The sequence below is a fragment of the Geotrypetes seraphini genome, chromosome 5 (genome assembly GCF_902459505.1).
Source record: "Geotrypetes seraphini chromosome 5, aGeoSer1.1, whole genome shotgun sequence".
In the NCBI taxonomy this organism is placed as follows: Eukaryota; Metazoa; Chordata; class Amphibia; order Gymnophiona; family Dermophiidae; genus Geotrypetes; species Geotrypetes seraphini.
The window spans coordinates 116,211,247-116,228,935 of NC_047088.1; the positions used below are offsets into that span (position 1 = coordinate 116,211,247).

General features: G+C 42.5%; 1 protein-coding gene across 4 annotated transcripts in view; it reads right to left on the bottom strand.

Annotated features, from left to right (window-relative positions):
• C5H21orf58 (chromosome 5 C21orf58 homolog) overlaps positions 1-17,689 on the bottom strand; it is a 328,538-nt gene that overhangs the window by 5,956 nt on the left and 304,893 nt on the right. For 3 of the 4 annotated variants that reach the window (XM_033947056.1, XM_033947055.1, XM_033947053.1), the window contains 2 exons: positions 17,037-17,275; positions 13,518-13,606 (listed from right to left, as the gene is read on the bottom strand). In XM_033947056.1, coding sequence (XP_033802947.1) covers positions 13,561-13,606; positions 17,037-17,275 — 285 coding nt within the window. In that variant the 3' untranslated portion in view covers positions 13,518-13,560. The remainder of the gene's footprint in view (positions 1-13,517; positions 13,607-17,036; positions 17,276-17,689) is intronic. The other variant, XM_033947054.1, reaches the window with a different exon arrangement.

Here is a 17,689-nt window from a genome sequence, read left to right on the forward strand (position 1 = left end):
CTTTGCTGAAAATGGAATGCACCCAGCTCAGAACTCTGGATTCTTCAGAAAGCTGGGGGTTCATGCACATTTGGGGGCCCTTCTGGAATTCCTTTTCCCTAGTCACCAGGAGTAGATTTTTGAACTTCTGAGAAGCTGTGCATCTTTTGTTTATGCTACTTCCTCTTGTTCTCTTTTTTTCCTCTCTCTTTGTTCTCTTCTTATTTTCTTTTGCTCTCTTGCCTTGTAGTAGGTGGTTGGATAGGGTGGAAAGGGGGTGGTTTGGGGGGCTGGGGTTGGAGGTTGAAAATGAAAATTGTTTGAGCTTGCTATTTACTGTTTTTGCTACTCTCTTTTTTTGTATTGCTGGTTCACCTGTTGGTTGTGCTTGTTTTCTGTTGCTCAATGAATATGATTTAAACATAAACTAGATCTATACTTGAATGCTAGAGGAGTAACAGTGTCTTATTTTAAATGGCTGAAAAATCTGGACCATGTAGACTATGGTCGATTTATGTTCAAATATGAAAGAGATTCCAACTACTATTTGCTTATGTCCATCCAAGAAAACAATTTTGGAAAACATGATGGAGGTATTCCTATTGTACCAATAGCAGAGTTCCAGGCCAGGATCTCTGGAACTTTTAAGAAGGACATTGTGCACTCAAGTTTGACTTATACCATAGAGCAGGGGTCCCCAAAGTCCCTCCTTGAGGGCCGAATTCAGTCAGGATTTCAGAATTTCCCCAATGAATATGCATGAGATCTATGTGCATGCACTGCTTTCAATGCATATTCATTGGGAAAATCCTGAAAACCCAACTAGATTCGGCCCTCAAGGAGGGACTTTGGGGACCCCTGCCATAGAGTGTTCTGCCAAGCAAATTATGTGTACTGCCATAACTTGAGTTTGGACCTGAGAACAGCTGCCTATGTGAATGCAATTGACTTATTGCAAGAGTTAAGTTTGGAGGGCTATTCTGTTGCAGAGTTCACTATTAAAGAAGACATGTTTTATGTGTCAATGTGCATTGTTGTAACTGTTGTCTTTTTTTGTGAATGAATTATGTAGGTTTAATTGTAACCTGTGTTAGGAGGGAAAGAAATGTTAAAATAAATAAACTGAGTAGCATGAAAATGCCCACTTTCTACTCGAGATACACCTCCTCCCAGAAAAATAACAATTTTCATAGTGTATACTTTATGTGTGCACATTTGGAACTTACTGCAGGATGCCTCAGCATTCCCCATGGTAAGCCCTTTTTAATAAGTGGTAAGCACATACTAGTGCTTATCACAGATTACTAACAGGAGCCCATAACCAGTAAAGAATGTAGCTGCATCTAGATCACTAACCTTGTGGAGCAGCATTTTAGAAAGGATGCCCAAATCAGAATTCAGACATCCAAGTTAAGATGTCTGAAGTGCCACTAGTATCCTAGAACAGAATCTGCTGACATATAAATTGTTCTAAAATATTGGGCAGAATTGTACGGTCTGTCCCTCGTATATGGCAATCCAGTATGGGCTGGATGGGCTGGAGAGGGCTTCAACAGAAACTCCAGTAACTTGTATGTAAGGAAAGTGCCAGGCAGACTTTTTTATTGTCTGTGTACTGCAAATGAAAAGATGGTTCAGATAGGCTAGAGTGGGCTTCGAAAGCAACTCCAGTAGTTGGAACCCAAGATAATGCTAGGCAAACTTTTATGATCTATATTCCAGAATTGGCAAAGAAAGATAATTTAATCATATATTGATAATGGAGACGGTTGGGCAAACTGGATGGACCATTCAGGTCTTTATCTGCCATCAATTGCTATGTTCTATGGAGGGCCATTTTCAATAGGAATAGAAGACTTAGAGGGGACATGATTGAGACCTATAAGATCATGAAGGGCATAGAGAAAGTGGAGAGGGACAGATTCTTCAAACTTTCAAAAACTACAAAAACGAGAGGGCATTCGGAAAAGTTGAAAGGGGACAGATTCAAAACCAACGCTAGGAAGTTTTTCTTCACCCAACGGGTGCTGGACACCTGGAATGCGCTTCCAGAGGGCGTGATAGGACAGAGGTAAGCAGAGGCACTTCTTATGTTCTTAACCAATTTGTAACCTAAGACCTCTTAAGCCTCATCTCTTCAACTCTAACTGAATTGTTTCCCAAGATCTCCTATGCCTTACTTCTGTATCCTGCTTACCTGTATTTTGATGACTTTACATTGTACCTACATTCGCTGATTGTCCAGCTCTTCTTCGTTGTAAACCGCCTCAAACTACTGTGGCTTTGGCGGTATATAAGAATAAAAGTATTATTATTATTAAGTCTGACTTTGGATGCTTCCCACAAGACATCTAAAGTCGGAAGTGGTGAAATAACCGTTTTTGAAACCGGATGCCCATAAAAATACTTTTTAAAAAAAATCATCTACTTGGACATTTTGGTCACCAGGACATCCAACTATAGGATGTCCAACTTTATTCACCATTTTTGAATACAAAAAACATTCACCTTAAAAATGTTCTAATCCAGACCATTTAGACGTGGGGTGGGGTGGAAGGCCACACAGACATACTAACAGAGGAGTTGGGCACCTTAGAGCAGTGTTTTTCAACATTTTTACACCTATGGACTGGTGGAAATAAAATAATTATTTTATGGACCGGCACCGGTCTACTGACCGGCGGTTGAAGAACACCAGGCCAAGTCGTGGGCCAGACCCCGCCCCCATAATAGAACTATGCTTATGTTCTTATGTTATGTTCTTAATTATCTTATACCTCAAGGGAATTTACTTATCCAAAGTGATATACTAAATATGTTCTACTAACTCACTTTGTTTGTTCAAAACAATGTCATATCAATCAATCAAATAACTGAAGTAATTTCGTGAACACTCAGACCCACAGCTGAGGTCTCAGTGAAAAATTCACGGAGCAGCTGTTAAAGAGACCATCATCGTTGTTCACAGTCTCACCCTCCATACAACAGCTAAATAACTGCACAAAGATGGTAAAATAAAACCAACTTAGCTTTGAATGGAGTGGGTAATCGATATAGCTGCTCCGGTTTCCTTTTTAATCAAGTAACTGCTTACATTACAATTGCCGACCCCCCGAATTTTTCACTGAGACCTCAGCTGTGGGTCTGAGTGTTCACGAAATTACTTCAGTTATTTGATTGATTGATATGACATTGTTTTGAACAAACAAAGTGAGTTAGTAGAACATGTTCTTAATTATAACACAATTTTTTCCATTTATTTTCCATATATACACACACAATATAATCTTATTAACATATAATGGTTAACCACAAAATTAAACTACACAAAGCTATATTCCTAAATTTGCCATTGGTGATTATATTTGTTTTGTGCATCAATAAAAAAATTGTTTGATCATAAACTACACAAAGCACACTGTATGCTTCTCAACATTCATTCCTACCAGAAAACAGATAACCTTGCAAATATGACATGAAGACTAAAAGTATTAATATATACAAACAAAACCCTAAGATGCAAGACTTTGCATGCAGTACAACCCCAGAGAAAAAGAAACAAATGCATTTCTTCATGAACAGTGCAAATTACAGACAGCAGCTGCACATGCCGGCCATGTGGACCGGCAGCAAATTTCTACGTGGTGGTTGAAGAACACTGCCTTAGAGGACACTGCTGTGAACTTCACATAAAGGGTAATCACTATCCAATATATTCTCTAGAATCTAATTGTTAATGTAATGACTGATTCCTAATCTTACATAGAAACATAGAAAATGACGGCAGAAAAGGGCCATTGCCCATCTAGTCTGCCCACTCTAATGACCCACTCCCCTAACTACCTCCATGAAGAGATACCACAAGTCAATCCCATCTTTTCTTAAAATCTGGCATGCTGCTGGCCTCAATTACCTGTTGTGGAAGATTATTCCAGCGATCAACCACCCTTTTGGTGAAGAAATATTTTCTGTTGTTGCCATGAAATTTCCCACCCCTGATTTTCAACGGATGCCCTCTTGTTGACGTGGGTCCTTTAAGACAGAAGAGATCTTCTTCCACCTCGATACGGCCCGTGACATATTTTAATGTCTCGATCATGTCACCCCTCTCTCTGCGTTCCTCGAGTGAGTATAGCTGCAACTTATCCAACCGCTCCTCATACGGGAGATCCTTGAATCCTGAGACCATCCTGGTGGCCATTCGCTGAACCGACTCAACTCTCCACACATCTTTTTGACAATGCGGCCTCCAGAATTGTACACAGTATTCCAAATGGGGTCTCACCATGGATCTGTACAATGGAATAATGACCTCGGGCTTACGGCTGATGAAACTTCTACGGATACAGCCCATCATTTGTCTAGCCCTGGATGAAGCTTTCTCCACTTGATTGGCAGTCTTCATGTCTTCGCTAATGATCACTCCCAAGTCACGTTCTGCTACAGTCCTTGCTAGGATCTCACCATTTAGGGTGTAAGTCCTGCATGGATTTTTGCCGCCAAGGTACATGACTTTGCATTTTTTGGCATTGAAACTTAGTTAATCAAAATAAAGAATCCCCTATTGGAAAAACATGCTCGTTATAATCACATGCAAAATAGGTATACTGCATTGAACTAGTTTGCATGTGATTATAACGAGTATGTTTTTCCAATAGGGGATTCTTTATTTTGATTACATTAGTTATTGTTGAATCCTTTTTTTGTTTTTGAAATTTCTTTCTCTCAGTTTGTGTTTGGATTGAAACTTAGTTGCCAAGTCTTTGACCAATGCTTCAGCAGGAGTAAGTTCTGCGTCATACTGTCGGGCATTGAGCTTTTGTCAGGCACTGTGCTTTCATCTGGTGTGCTTTTGCCTACTATGTTGCATAGTTTGGTGTCATTGGCGAATAATGTAATTTTACCTCGAAGCCCCTCAGTCAAGTCTCTTACGAAGATGTTAAATAGGATCAGGCCCAAGACCGAGCCCTGCGGCACTCCGCTGATCACCTCCGTCATATCGGAGAAGGTACCGTTTACCACTACCCTCTGAAGTCTACCTCTAAGCCAGTCCCTAACCCATGCGGTTAATGTTTCACCCAGTCCCATCGAACCCATCTTGCTCAATAACCTGCGGTGTGGGACGCTATCAAACACTTTGCTGAAGTCCAAGTACACGACGTCCAGGGACTCCCCTATATCCAACTTTCTTGTTACCCAGTCAAAGAAGCTGATCAGATTTGATTGGCAGGACCTTCCCTTCATAAAACCATGTTGATGGGGATCTCGTAGATTCTCCTCGTTCAGGATCGTATCCAATTGGCGTTTGATTAATGTTTCCATAAGTTTACTCACTATTGATGTGAGACTCACCGGGGCCTGGGAAAAATGCATCTGGTCAGATCTTATTGTAAGCTGCAATGATTTCATGTTGAAAATTGCAGGATATAAAAAAACTGTATGTTATAGTATGATATGTATATCTCACCTTAACCTCCTTATAATTTATGCTGAGCCCTCCATCCAAAACTCCCTCACAACCTACTATACCTACCTGTCTACCACCCCAATAGCCCTTATGGCTGCACATAGGAACCTATTTGACAGTATAGTAGGGTTTTGGTGGTCTCACACTTTCCATCATAAATGCTGTAGTTATAGTGGGTTATGGGCCTGGGTCCTCCTATGGTGCACTAGCCCACCTACCAGGCTACTTAAGAAACCTGTGTACTGCTCTACTAGGCTTTCCAATACCAGGTTCAAGAGACAGTACTGTACAGTTTCATTCATATTTGGGGGGGGTTAATGACACTGGAGGAGTTGGGGGGTCATAACTTTATCCTTCAAGTGGTCATCTGGTCAGTATGGGTACCTTTTTAGCACTTAGATGCAATTTAAACAAGTCTAGCTCAAAACGTCTAAGTTCCATTGAGGATGTCTCGGGAAAGGCCTGATTATTATCACAAAACGTCCAAATCAAAGCCTGCCCAGAACACACCCGCAACATGCCCCCCTTTACTCTTGGACACACAGTGACTAAGCTGTCTTGCAAGATGTTCAAAAAGAAGGCTTGGAAATCGGCACTTGGATATCCTGGCAATTAAGTCGTCCAAGTACTGATTTATGCTTTTTTTAGACGTCTTTGTGTTTTAAAAATGCCCCTAATACTGTCTGATATTCAGAAATGTAATGAACGCCATAATAATTGGTTAAAAATAACTGCCTATATTTAGGCCCACATTTAAAAAATTTATTTATTTATTGAAATAATAAATGATAAGACATATGCATCATAATGAAATAAACATATGTATATGTGATACATATGATAAGACATATGTATTACAATGAAATAAACAGTGCAAATTTAGAAAGAATAAAAATATCCTCAAATTACAAAGAATAAAGGCCTCCTTTTATCAAGCTGTGGAACAGCATTTATGGTGGGCCAGTGAGGTAAATGCTCCAACACTGAAAGGAACTGAATGAGCGTTGGAACATTTATCTTGCCAGCCAGTGCTAAAACGCTCTACTGCAGCTTGATAAAAGTGAACCAAAGTTAGTAAATTAAATAATTTTTGTTCTATTTGTTAGCTCACAATTATGGAAGGAAGAACATAAGGGAAAGGTGGATAATATACATTGCATTCTAAATAAAAGGACAAAGAAAATGGATAGAGCCCAAAGATGGACCTATTTACTTTCATTGCAAAGACTGGCTACGGTTTCAAAGGAGTACTTGAGGAAGATGCTACCTTTCCAGATACTTAGTTGTGATTATTCAAAGAAAAAGATATCTAACTCCTTGAAGAGTAATCACACATTTATAAGTGTATCTACAGAGGAAGAGTGTATCTAAGCACACACGTTGCTCCCAATTGTAAGACCTGCAATCTTTAAAGTATAAATTGCCTTCTCTTCTTTTGGGTAGTCCTTGATACAAAACCTCAATCTTGAGACAATCTTTTCCTTCTCTATTTTTCCAAAAATCCATTCACAAACATATCACTTACATAAAACTAAACAAAATTTTAAAATTTAGTATTTTGATAGAGATAGAAACATAGAAGATTACGGCAGAAAAGGGCTACAGCCCATCAAGTCTGCCCACTCTGCTTACCCACCCCCTGTCTATGCCCTAATGACCCAATTTTCTTATCTTGACCCTCGTAGGGATCCAACATGGGTATCCCATTTATTCTTAAAGTCTGGCACGCTGTCTGCCTCGATCACCTGCACTGGAAGCTTGTTCCAATGATCAACCACTCTCTCTGTGAAGAAATACTTTCTGGTGTCGCCATGAAATTTTCCGCCCCTGAGTTTGAGCGGGTGCCCTCTTGTGGCCGAGGGTCCCTTGAGAAAGAAAATATCATCTTCCACTTCGACACGTCCCGTGAGGTACTTAAATGTTTCGATCATGTCTCCCCTCTCCCTACGTTCCTCGAGAGTGTAGAGCTGCAATTTGTTCAGTCTCTCTTCATATGAGAGACCCTTGAGCCCCGAGGTCATCCTGGTGGCCGTCCGCTGAACCGATTCAATTCTGGGCACATCTTTACTGTAATGTGGCCTCCAGAATTGCACACAGTACTCCAGATGAGGTCTCACCATGGCCCTGTACAACGGCATTATGACTTCAGGCTTTCGGCTGACGAAACTTCTATTGATATAACCCAATATCTGCCTTGCCTTAGATGAAGCCTTCTCCACTTGATTGGCAGTTTTCATGTCTGCACTGATGATTACTCCTAAATCTCGTTCTGCTGAAGTCCTAGTTAAAGTTTCTCCGTTCAAGAAGTATGTCCTGCATGGATTTCCGCTTCCGAGGTGCATGACCTTACATTTCTTAGCATTGAAGCCTAGCTGCCAGATTGAGGACCAACTTTCCAATGTAAGCAGGTCCTGCGCCATATAATTCTGTAAACTGCATTCACTTACTATATTACATAGTTTGGCGTCATCGGCGAATAGTGTTATTTTACCTTGAAGCCCTTGAGTCAGATCCCCTATGAATATGTTGAAAAGGAGTGGACCCAGGACCGAGCCCTGCGGCACTCCACTGGTCACCTCCGATGTTTTAGAGAGGGTACCATTAACCACCACCCTCTGAAGTCTGCCACTCAGCCAATCATTGACCCATGCAGTTAGTGTCTCTCCTAACCCCATCGATTCCATCTTGCTTAGCAGCCTGCAGTGTGGGACACTGTCAAAAGCTTTACTGAAGTCCAGGTACACGACGTCCAAAGACTCTCCTAAGTCCAACTTTCTTGTTACCCAGTCAAAGAAGCTGATGAGATTGGATTGGCAGGACCTACCCTTGGTGAATCCATGCTGACTGGGATCCCGAAGATTCCCTTCATTCAAGATTGTGTCCAATTTGCTTTTAATTAGTGTTTCCATGAGTTTGCACACTATTGATGTGAGACTCACCGGTCTATAATTCGCAGCCTCTGCCCTGCAACCCTTTGTATGCAGAGAAACGACATTAGCTAATTTCCAGTCCAGGGGAACTTTCCCCTTACTTAGGGAGAGATTGAATAGCTCAGCCAACGGTTTTGCCAGGATATCGCTCAATTCTCTGAGCCCTCTTGGGTGCAAATTGTCTGGTCCCATGGCTTTGTTCACCTTGAGTCTTGCCAGTTCACTGTAAACTTCACCTGGTGTGAACTCAAAATTCTGAAACGGGTCTTCTATGCTTTGTGTTGCCTTCAACTGCGGACCGTGTCCCGGTGCCTCACAGGTAAAGACTGAGCAGAAGTATTAATTCAGTAGTTCAGCTTTATCGGAATCTGCTTTCACGTAACTTCCGTCCGGTCTTCTAAGGCGTACTATCCCGCCTGTGTTCCTTTTTCTGTCACTAATATACCTGAAGAAGGATTTGTCCCCCTTTTTAATGTTTTTTGCCAGAATTTCTTCCACTCAAAGTTTTGCCTCCCTAACTGCCATTTTGACCGCTGTAGACCTGATCCTATATTCTACCTTTGCCTCTCTTTTCTCCATGCGCTTGTAGGAGAGAAACACTTTTTTCTTCTCCTTAATGAGGTGCGAGATCTCCGCAGTTAACCATTGGGATAGTGCTCAGAAAATGGCTACTATGTAGCTCTCCCTGCTCAGTTTTCAACAAATAGTGAAATAGCACCCATTTTCAATCATCGCACTTATCTATGATATGTCTGTTGTTAACTCCAATAGCAAACAGCAAACAGTGACCAGCAGGGAAATTTTTAGATATTACAAGTGCGATCTGTTTTCAATTATCTACTTCAATCCTTAAGCATAAATTTTTTTTTTTTTTTAAATAAACTTATCTGCAGTACACTTCCCATTCCGTATTCGCGGGGGTTAGGGGCAGAGCCGGCCCGTGAATATTAAAAAAACTGCACATAATATTCAGGCTGGTTCTGCCCCTAACTCCCGCTTCCCCCGGCTATTTTAAGCTCTGAAAGCTCCCCCTTAAGCCTTACCTGGTGATCTAGCGGATTTTCAGGCAGGAGCAATCTTCCCATGCTCCTGCCCTGTGCAGATCACTCACAGGAAATGGCTGCCTTGAGCTCCCATAGTCTCTTGAGTCATTTCCTGTGAGCGATCTGCATGGGGTAGGACCGTGGGAAGATTGCTCCTGCCCCGAAAATCCACTAGACCACCAGGTAAGGCTTAAAGGGGGGGGGGGCTTACAGGGCTTAAAATAGCCTGAAAAATGAAAATACATTTTTTGGTTTAAAACTGCAAATAAGCGAATCCATAGATACGGAATTCATGAATATGGAGGGGGAAGTGTAATTCACAAGGGGCCTGATTCTGTATAGGATGCCCGGTCAAAGCAACCACCTAAGCGGCTTTTGAGAATCACATAAGAGCATGCTATATAGAATCACATCTGTCCTGGTGGACAGACACCTAACTGCACCTAACCACCCTGATTTTCTATCTGGCATCCATGTCACAGGCACCGATTAAAGAATTGCATTGCCACTAAGTTGATCATGACAGGGGAATCTCCCTGCCGCAATCAGCTGAGCAACCGCAGCAGGAAACCCCCCAGCTGTGAAGTTGGCTGGCAGGAGAGATGCCCAGTCCCTCCTGCCGGCATGTTCCCCCCCCCAAATATCTCTGGCAGGAGGGATTCACACTCCCTCCTGCTGGCACCCCATCCCTGGAAGATCATCTGCAGAAGGGATGCCCACTCCCTCCTGCTGAAACTCCCTCTGAATATATGCCTCACTCCAACACCCCCAAGCCAATCCGGACCCCCTCCCATACCTATTTCTCATAGGCCGGACGGAGGGATGCTTACTTCTCCTATGTGGATTGATAGAGGTAAAGCCATGATTCACTTTAATTTGTTGTATTTTGACAGTGCAGTTTTGTAGGATTTATCATCTTTTGAGCTTTGGTATTGTTTTGCAGGTTTTCAGTATTTACCCCCTCCTAGCGTTTTTAGCACCGGCCATCATGGTAACAGTTCCGAGCGTTAGAGCTGTTACCATGGCAGCCGGCGCTAAAAAGGCTAGCGTGACTTTGTAAAAGGGGGGGTGTTAGTGAGATATCTAGTGAGTGAAGAAGGGAAGCATGACAATTCCCATTAAAAGAATTTAATTAAGAACAAAAGAACATAAGAACATAAGAAGTTGCCTCCACCGGGATCAGACCAGAGGTCCATCGCACCCAGCGGTCCGCACCCGCGGCGGCCCATCAGGTCCATGACCTGTCAAGTGTTCCCTGCCCTAAAAAACCTATCCTTACTTCTATCTGTATCCCTCAATCCCCTTTTCCTTCAGGAATTTATCCAAACCTTCTTTGAATCCCTGTAGTGTCTTCTGCCCCACCACAACCTCCGGGAGTGCGTTCCATGTGTCCACCACTCTCTGGGTGAAGAAGAACTTCCTGGCATTGGTTCTAAACCTATCCCCTTTCAGTTTCTCCGAGTGCCCCCTTGTACTTGTTGTTCCCCACAGTCTGAAGAATCTGTCCCTGTCTACCTTATCTATGCCTTTCAGGATCTTGAAAGTTTGTATCATGTCTCCTCTAAGTCTCCTCTTTTCCAGGGAGAACAGCCCCAGCTGTTCTAGCCTGTCGGCATACGAAAGGTTTTCCATACCTCTTACCATTTTCGTCGCTCTTCTCTGGACCCCCTCAAGCAATGCAATGTCCTTCTTGAGGTATGGCGTCCAATACTGGACACAGTACTCCAGATGCGGGCGCACCATTGCACGGTACAGTGGCATGATGACTTCCTTTGTCCTGGTCGTGATACCCTTCTTGATGATACCCAGCATTCTGTTTGCTTTCTTTGAGGCTGTCGCGCATTGTGCTGATGCTTTCATTGTTGTATCCACCAGCACACCCAGGTCTCTTTCAAGGGTACTTACATCTAGCAATGTTCCCCCCATTGTATAGCTGAACATCGGGTTCTTTTTCCCAACATGCATGACCTTGCATTTCTCTATATTAAAACGCATCTGCCACTTTTTGGCCCACTCTTCCAGCTTCGTTAGGTCCCTTTGCAGGTTTTCACAGTCTTCCGTGGTTCTAACCCTGCTGCAGAGTTTGGTGTCATCTGCAAATATGATAACCTCACATTTCGTCCCTGTCTCCAGATCGTCTATAAATATATTGAACAGAAGCGGTCCCAACACCGACCCCTGCGGAACTCCGCTCGTGACCCGTTGCCAGTCTGAGTATTTGCCCTTCACTCCAACCCTCTGTTTTCTGCCCGCCAACCAGTGTTTAATCCATCGGTATACATCCCCCTCCACTCCGTGGTTCCACAGCTTCTTAAGCAGCCGTTCGTGGGGTACCTTGTCGAAAGCTTTTTGGAAGTCGAGGTAAATTATGTCTATGGGTTCCCCTTTGTCTATCTGGCTGTTTATTCCCTCAAAGAAATGTAGTAAGTTTGTGAGGCAAGACCTTCCCTTGCAGAAGCCATGTTGGCTCTCCCTCATCTGCCCATTTTTTTCCATGTGCTCGCAGATGCTGTCCTTAATAAGTGCTTCCATCATCTTACCCGGAACCGAAGTCAAGCTCACCGGCCTGTAGTTTCCCGGGTCTCCTCTTGATCTTTTCTTAAAGATAGGCGTGACATTTGCTATTTTCCAGTCCTCCGGGATCTCCCCAGTTTTCAATGATAGATTACATATTTGTTGGAGTGTTTCCGCTATTTCCTTTCTCAGTTCTTTTAGTACCCTTGGGTGGATTCCATCCGGGCCCGGTGATTTGTCGCTTTTTAATCTATCTATCTGTCGTAGGACGTCCTCATGGCTTACTTCTATTCGCTCCAGCTTTTCATCTAGATCCCCACTTATAATCTCCTCAGGTTCTGGTACATTGGATGTGTCCTCGCTCGTGAAGACCGACGAGAAAAACTTGTTTAACCTGTCTGCTACCTCTTTTTCCTCTCTTACCACTCCCTTTCTGGTTCCATCATCCAACGGTCCCACTTCCTCCCTTGCCGGTTGCCTCCCCTTCACGTACCTAAAGAACGGTTTGAAGTTTCTCGCCTCCCCAGCCAGCTTCTCTTCGTATTCTCTTTTTGCTTCCCTAACCACTCGGTGGCACGCTTTCTGGTGTTTTTTGTGTTCCTTCCGGTTTTCCTCAGTTTGGTCCTTTTTCCATTTTCTGAATGATGATTTCTTGTCGCTTATCGCCTTCTTCACTTCCTTTGTTATCCACACCTTGGATTACTATCAAATGCTTTGGAGGAATGGACATTTTGGCCCGGATTTTGTAAACTGTGATCTGATTGTAGGCAGCTGTAGGACATAGGAGGGGCCTTAGGCGCCTGGGCCAATCAGGATGGTGTGGGTTGGGCTGGAGAGGGGCGGGCCCACTTCATTTGAATGGAGGCAGGCCACCTTTCAAGGTATACCCAGGGGGAGTGGGGTTGGGGGTTTCCATTGGGTGGATCTGGGTTGGGGGGCTCATTGTGGGGTCTGGCAGGAGGGGTTGGACACCCTCCTGCTGGAGATCATCGGAGGGGGTGGAGGAGTCCGGCAGGAGGGGTTGAGCACCCTTCTGCTGGCGATCATCAGGGGAAGGGGGCTGGCAAGATGGGCTGAGCACCCCCCTGCTGGCGAACATTGGGAGGGGGCCGGCAGGAGGGGTTAGGCACCCTCCTGCTGGTGATCATCGGGGGGCCGGCAGGAGGGGTTGGGCACCCTCCTGTCGGCGATCATCGGAGGGGGTGGGAGGAGTCTGGCAGGAGGGGTTGAGCACCCTTCTGCCGATCATCAGGGGAAGGGGTCTGGCAAGAGGGGTTGAGCACTCTCTTGCCAGCGATCATCAGAGGGAGGTGGGGGAGTCTGGCAAGAGGGGTTGGGCACTCTCCTACCGGCGATCATCGGAGGGGTCCAGCAGGAGGGATTGAGCTTCCCAGGTGCAAAGTCCAAGGAACAATCATTTTATAAGAAGTAATAGCAGACAGTACTCTGGTAAGGGGAGGCTTGAAAGCTCATCTTGATGAAGCATATTCTATTCTTGCAGACAGGAATTTTTTTAATGAATGTATACAAATATATGAGAGGATACTAAGAATAAATGTGGGAAAGAATATTTAGGGTAATTACCATAATTGAAAGGTCTGTTCCTTACTTCATTCTTGGTGCTTTGCTAGTTTATAGTCCAGTGGGCATTCTGAGATGGATTCCATCCACTGCTATACTTGAGAAAAATAAAGTAGTTAAATGTAAAAACTAAATTAGAATCAAAGAACTACAGCAAAAACAGAACTGGAGGCATTTAAGGAGTCATTCTGGCTATCTCCCTTGCCTGGGGTAGGATTCAATGTGCTTATACAATTATAGAAAAATGTTTACCTGTTTTTAAAAATCTCTATTGAGGGAAATTTTACTAATTCCATAAGTAACTTGTTCTAATCTTTGACCATAGTGAGGATAGACATTAAACAGAAATTCCTCTGTCCTGCTTCAAATTAAACTTATTTCTTATCCAATTTCCAGTGAAAGAGAGAGTAACTGATCACAGTCCTCAACCTATCTTTCCCTCTAACCTCTCCAAATATAACAAAATAAATCTGAAACAATAAACATACTCCAAGTGCTATTGATGTAAGAATCAAAATAGGTCCTGAACTCTGTTGATACATTCTTATGTAATATCTAGGACACTTTTATATTGTACATATGCATATTAAACCCTTTAATCTTATATGTTGTTCTGAATATCTCCCATCTAGATACTTGTGATAACATCTTTCAAGATTTTTGACCTATCCTTGGGAAATTTCACTAGGTAGCACAGTAAACCCAGGATCCAGTGAGAGTATGGCTAATGTTCAAAGCTCCTTGAACTATTCCATGAAGCTGAAAAGGATAGAGTTTCAGTAGGATTTAACAACTTAACTATGGAGTTGGGTGGTTAGAGCTTACTGAGTGGAGAGTTCCCATTTACAACATCTAAACCTAAAACCTAAGTGCATAGTTATTTTACCACTAACACTACTATACAAGTTACAGGTAATGGTAAAATAACACAATGATAATTATGCCCCTCACTAAAATTACCCTCCTCCCCCCCTTTTACTAAGCTACAGTAGAGGTTTCTACTAGAGAATGACACGGTGGCTGTTACCCGCGACCGGAAGTTGCGTCAGAAGAGAAGCTTCCGCCCGCATACGCATGCGACTTCAGGCAGGCTCCAGCGGCTTGAACACTAAAGTAAAATGCGCCAGAAGATAAGGGGGAGGGAGATGCTTGGACCGCGTGAGGGGTACTGAAGGGTGGTGGAAAGGAACAGATGCTGAAGGGGGGTGGCGAGAGGAAAGGGTGATGGTGGAAAGGAAAATAACAGACGCTGAAGCGAGGTGGAGAGGAACAGACGCTGACAGGAAATGGGGAACAGAGAGTGGGGAGAAGACGCTGAAGGGAAATGGAGAACAGAGAGTAAGGAGAAGACGCTGGAAGGGAATAAGACAGGGATGCCAGACTAGGGGGTTGACGGACAGAGGGAGAGATGGAACGGAAAGGCACAGTAACAGAGCAAATGGAATACACAGAGAGAAGGCAGACAGTGGATGGAAGGAATTGAATGAGAAGATGAGGAAAGCAGAAACCAGACAACAAAAGGTAGAAAAAAAAAATGTATATTTATATTTATTTATTTATTTTTTTTTTTTGCTTTGGGATAAAGTAGTATATTAGTTGCGTTTATATAAATTTATAAACAAAGCCCTGCCAGCTGAACATCTCTTTCTCTAGTTCAGCAGTCAGAATTTTGATTTATAAGGAAGGAATAAGCTAAATATTGCAGTACTGAGGCTTGTATGGATGTTGCAGGGACAGTGGTCGCGGTGACAGGGATGATGGTCACGGGGACGGGACAATTTTTTTCCCCTTGTCATTCTCTAGTATCTACCATAGCCCAGAGCACTATGTGCTCCGATTCTCATAGGAATTCTATGAGCGTCAGAGCATGTAGCACTCTGGCCCATGATACAAAACTCTACTACAGCTTAGTAAAAGGGGGTGGGGGGAGAGGGTTAGTTACCTATAGTAATATTAGACGATTAGATTTAGCTGCAGATAAAGTGGGTGACCCTAAAAAGGTTATTGAGTTTATTTTTAGCACTAGTCAGCTAAATATAGATGCCCAACCTTGAGTGACAAAATGGCAGACACATTCTGACATATAATTTTAGTCCTTGATTTTCAAACAATTATAAACAATGTGTCATCTTCAGTAGTGCTCAGAAAAAACGTTTTTTTGAGAGACCAGACTTAGAGCAGCAGCCCCAGCAGTAGACTTCTCTCCTTTTTTCAATCACAGCACTGTTTGAATGACTTGTATCTTTTTTGAAGTAAAAAATGTGACTTCTTTTCTTTTGAAGCTGAGCCCCGCATGACGCGCTTATTGACATCACACGCGCGGCGATGTGCGTCAGGCCAGCTGCATTTAATGACACTTGTTCAACTCGCGGCTAAGGAATTAGACTGAATTGCTCCCAGAAACGGTAAGCACTGGCGTTTATGCCGGTTTGCTTTATCTTCTCATTTTGTTTGATATTAAATTGAGTTGAGGCACTGTTGTTAGGATGCTCTAAGGATCTTAAAGTTAATATTACAGCCTAATGTTTGCTTGCTTTTTTAGTTTCCTCGACCCTGAAGTAAAGTTTCTATATTGAAACATGCATGTCGAGAGAGGTGTAAAGATGAACTGATCACTATTAAGCTATGTGAGGTTCCTCATTCTAATAAGATTAATATAAATATGATGACTAAAAAGAAATGAAGATTTTATACATATAAAGAAAAAGTTAAAAATAATGAATAAAGATTAATAAAGATTGGACTGACGAAGAATATAGCAACTGAGGTGGTGTGGTGCCCAGTTGCAGTCAGAAGGTCCATACAAATAAATAAAATATAGGACTGTATGAATAAGTGACCCACAGTAGTTTAAGTGGATTTGCTGTAGATAAGATCCAAAAGAAGACTTTGAATTGAACAATTGTATCATAGCAAAACATCAGCTATTGAAAAAATGCTTGTCAAAAATTGAAAAGAACTTATCTTTGCGGGAGCTGAGCAAAACTTGTACGGGTTTCTTTTTTGTTACTTTGTATCACATAATCCTTGGTGATTACTTTGTGCTGAGCTTTGTGAGTGAGTGTTAGATAATAATTTTAGTCAACAGAATTTAAATTTATTTTCATTTGAATCTCTTGTGGCTAAAATATTTTAACTTAGCTGGCCACTTATCAAGGTTTTGAAAATCAATCCTCTCATTCAAAAGATACAGGAAGGTTTTCCCAACTTCTTTTTCACTGACCAGCTCCTTTGCCTTCAACCTCCTTCCCTCCACTACTCTACTTTTCTTTAACTGAAGTCATAAATCCTTGTTTCTTCTTCTAATTTCTCCTCCTTTATCTGGTTCTATATAATAGAATAGATGTTACAGCATGTGTGAAATACATTGGAAGATCTGCTGTTAGAGAAGGACTGAAATTCATTGGCAAAGTTGTCAGGATGGGATCTTGGCAATGGAATACAGAAATAAAATAAATAAATAAATACCAAGGGGTACTGTAGGTTGCTCTTGTAGAGCTAGGAAGCAATTTGCATACTCACGTGTGTTGTGTAGGCATCATGGTGGTAGGCCCAGTGATGTGATGTACTGTGTGAGGGAGTCCTTGTCCCATAATGTTTGAAGGCATTGCTGGAGGCCACATGGAGTAACCAGTAAGTGAAGGTAGAGGGTTAGAAGCTGGTGGCACACCACTTGGAGGCATGTAATGATGATGGTGATGTACTGATGATGATTTGTTTCTTTCTGGCTTCAGCATAACTGGAGCAACAAACTGAGAATCCTCCAAAAAAAAAAAAAGGACATCAGGAAAAAAAAATAAAGCAGGAGGGTTTCAATTCGGACCATGATAGCATGGTTTTACAACTTACCTTTACACATCATGTTAAGCAATGATTCATAACTTTGTTCTATAGGCACAACTAGCCAATCTGGTTTTCAGGATATCCACAATGGATTCATAAAAGAGAGATCTACACATATTGGATTTCAATTTACCATACATATTCATTATGGATACCCTGAAAACCAAATTGATTAATTGTGTTTCCAGGACAGGTTTCTATGGTATGTGGTTTATTAAAATACTAGTATTTTAGCCCGTTACATTAACGGGTGCTAGAATATATGTCTGCGTCTTTATTTCTGTCTCTCTCTCCCTCCCGTTGTCTGTCTCTCTCCCTGGCCCCCTTTGTCT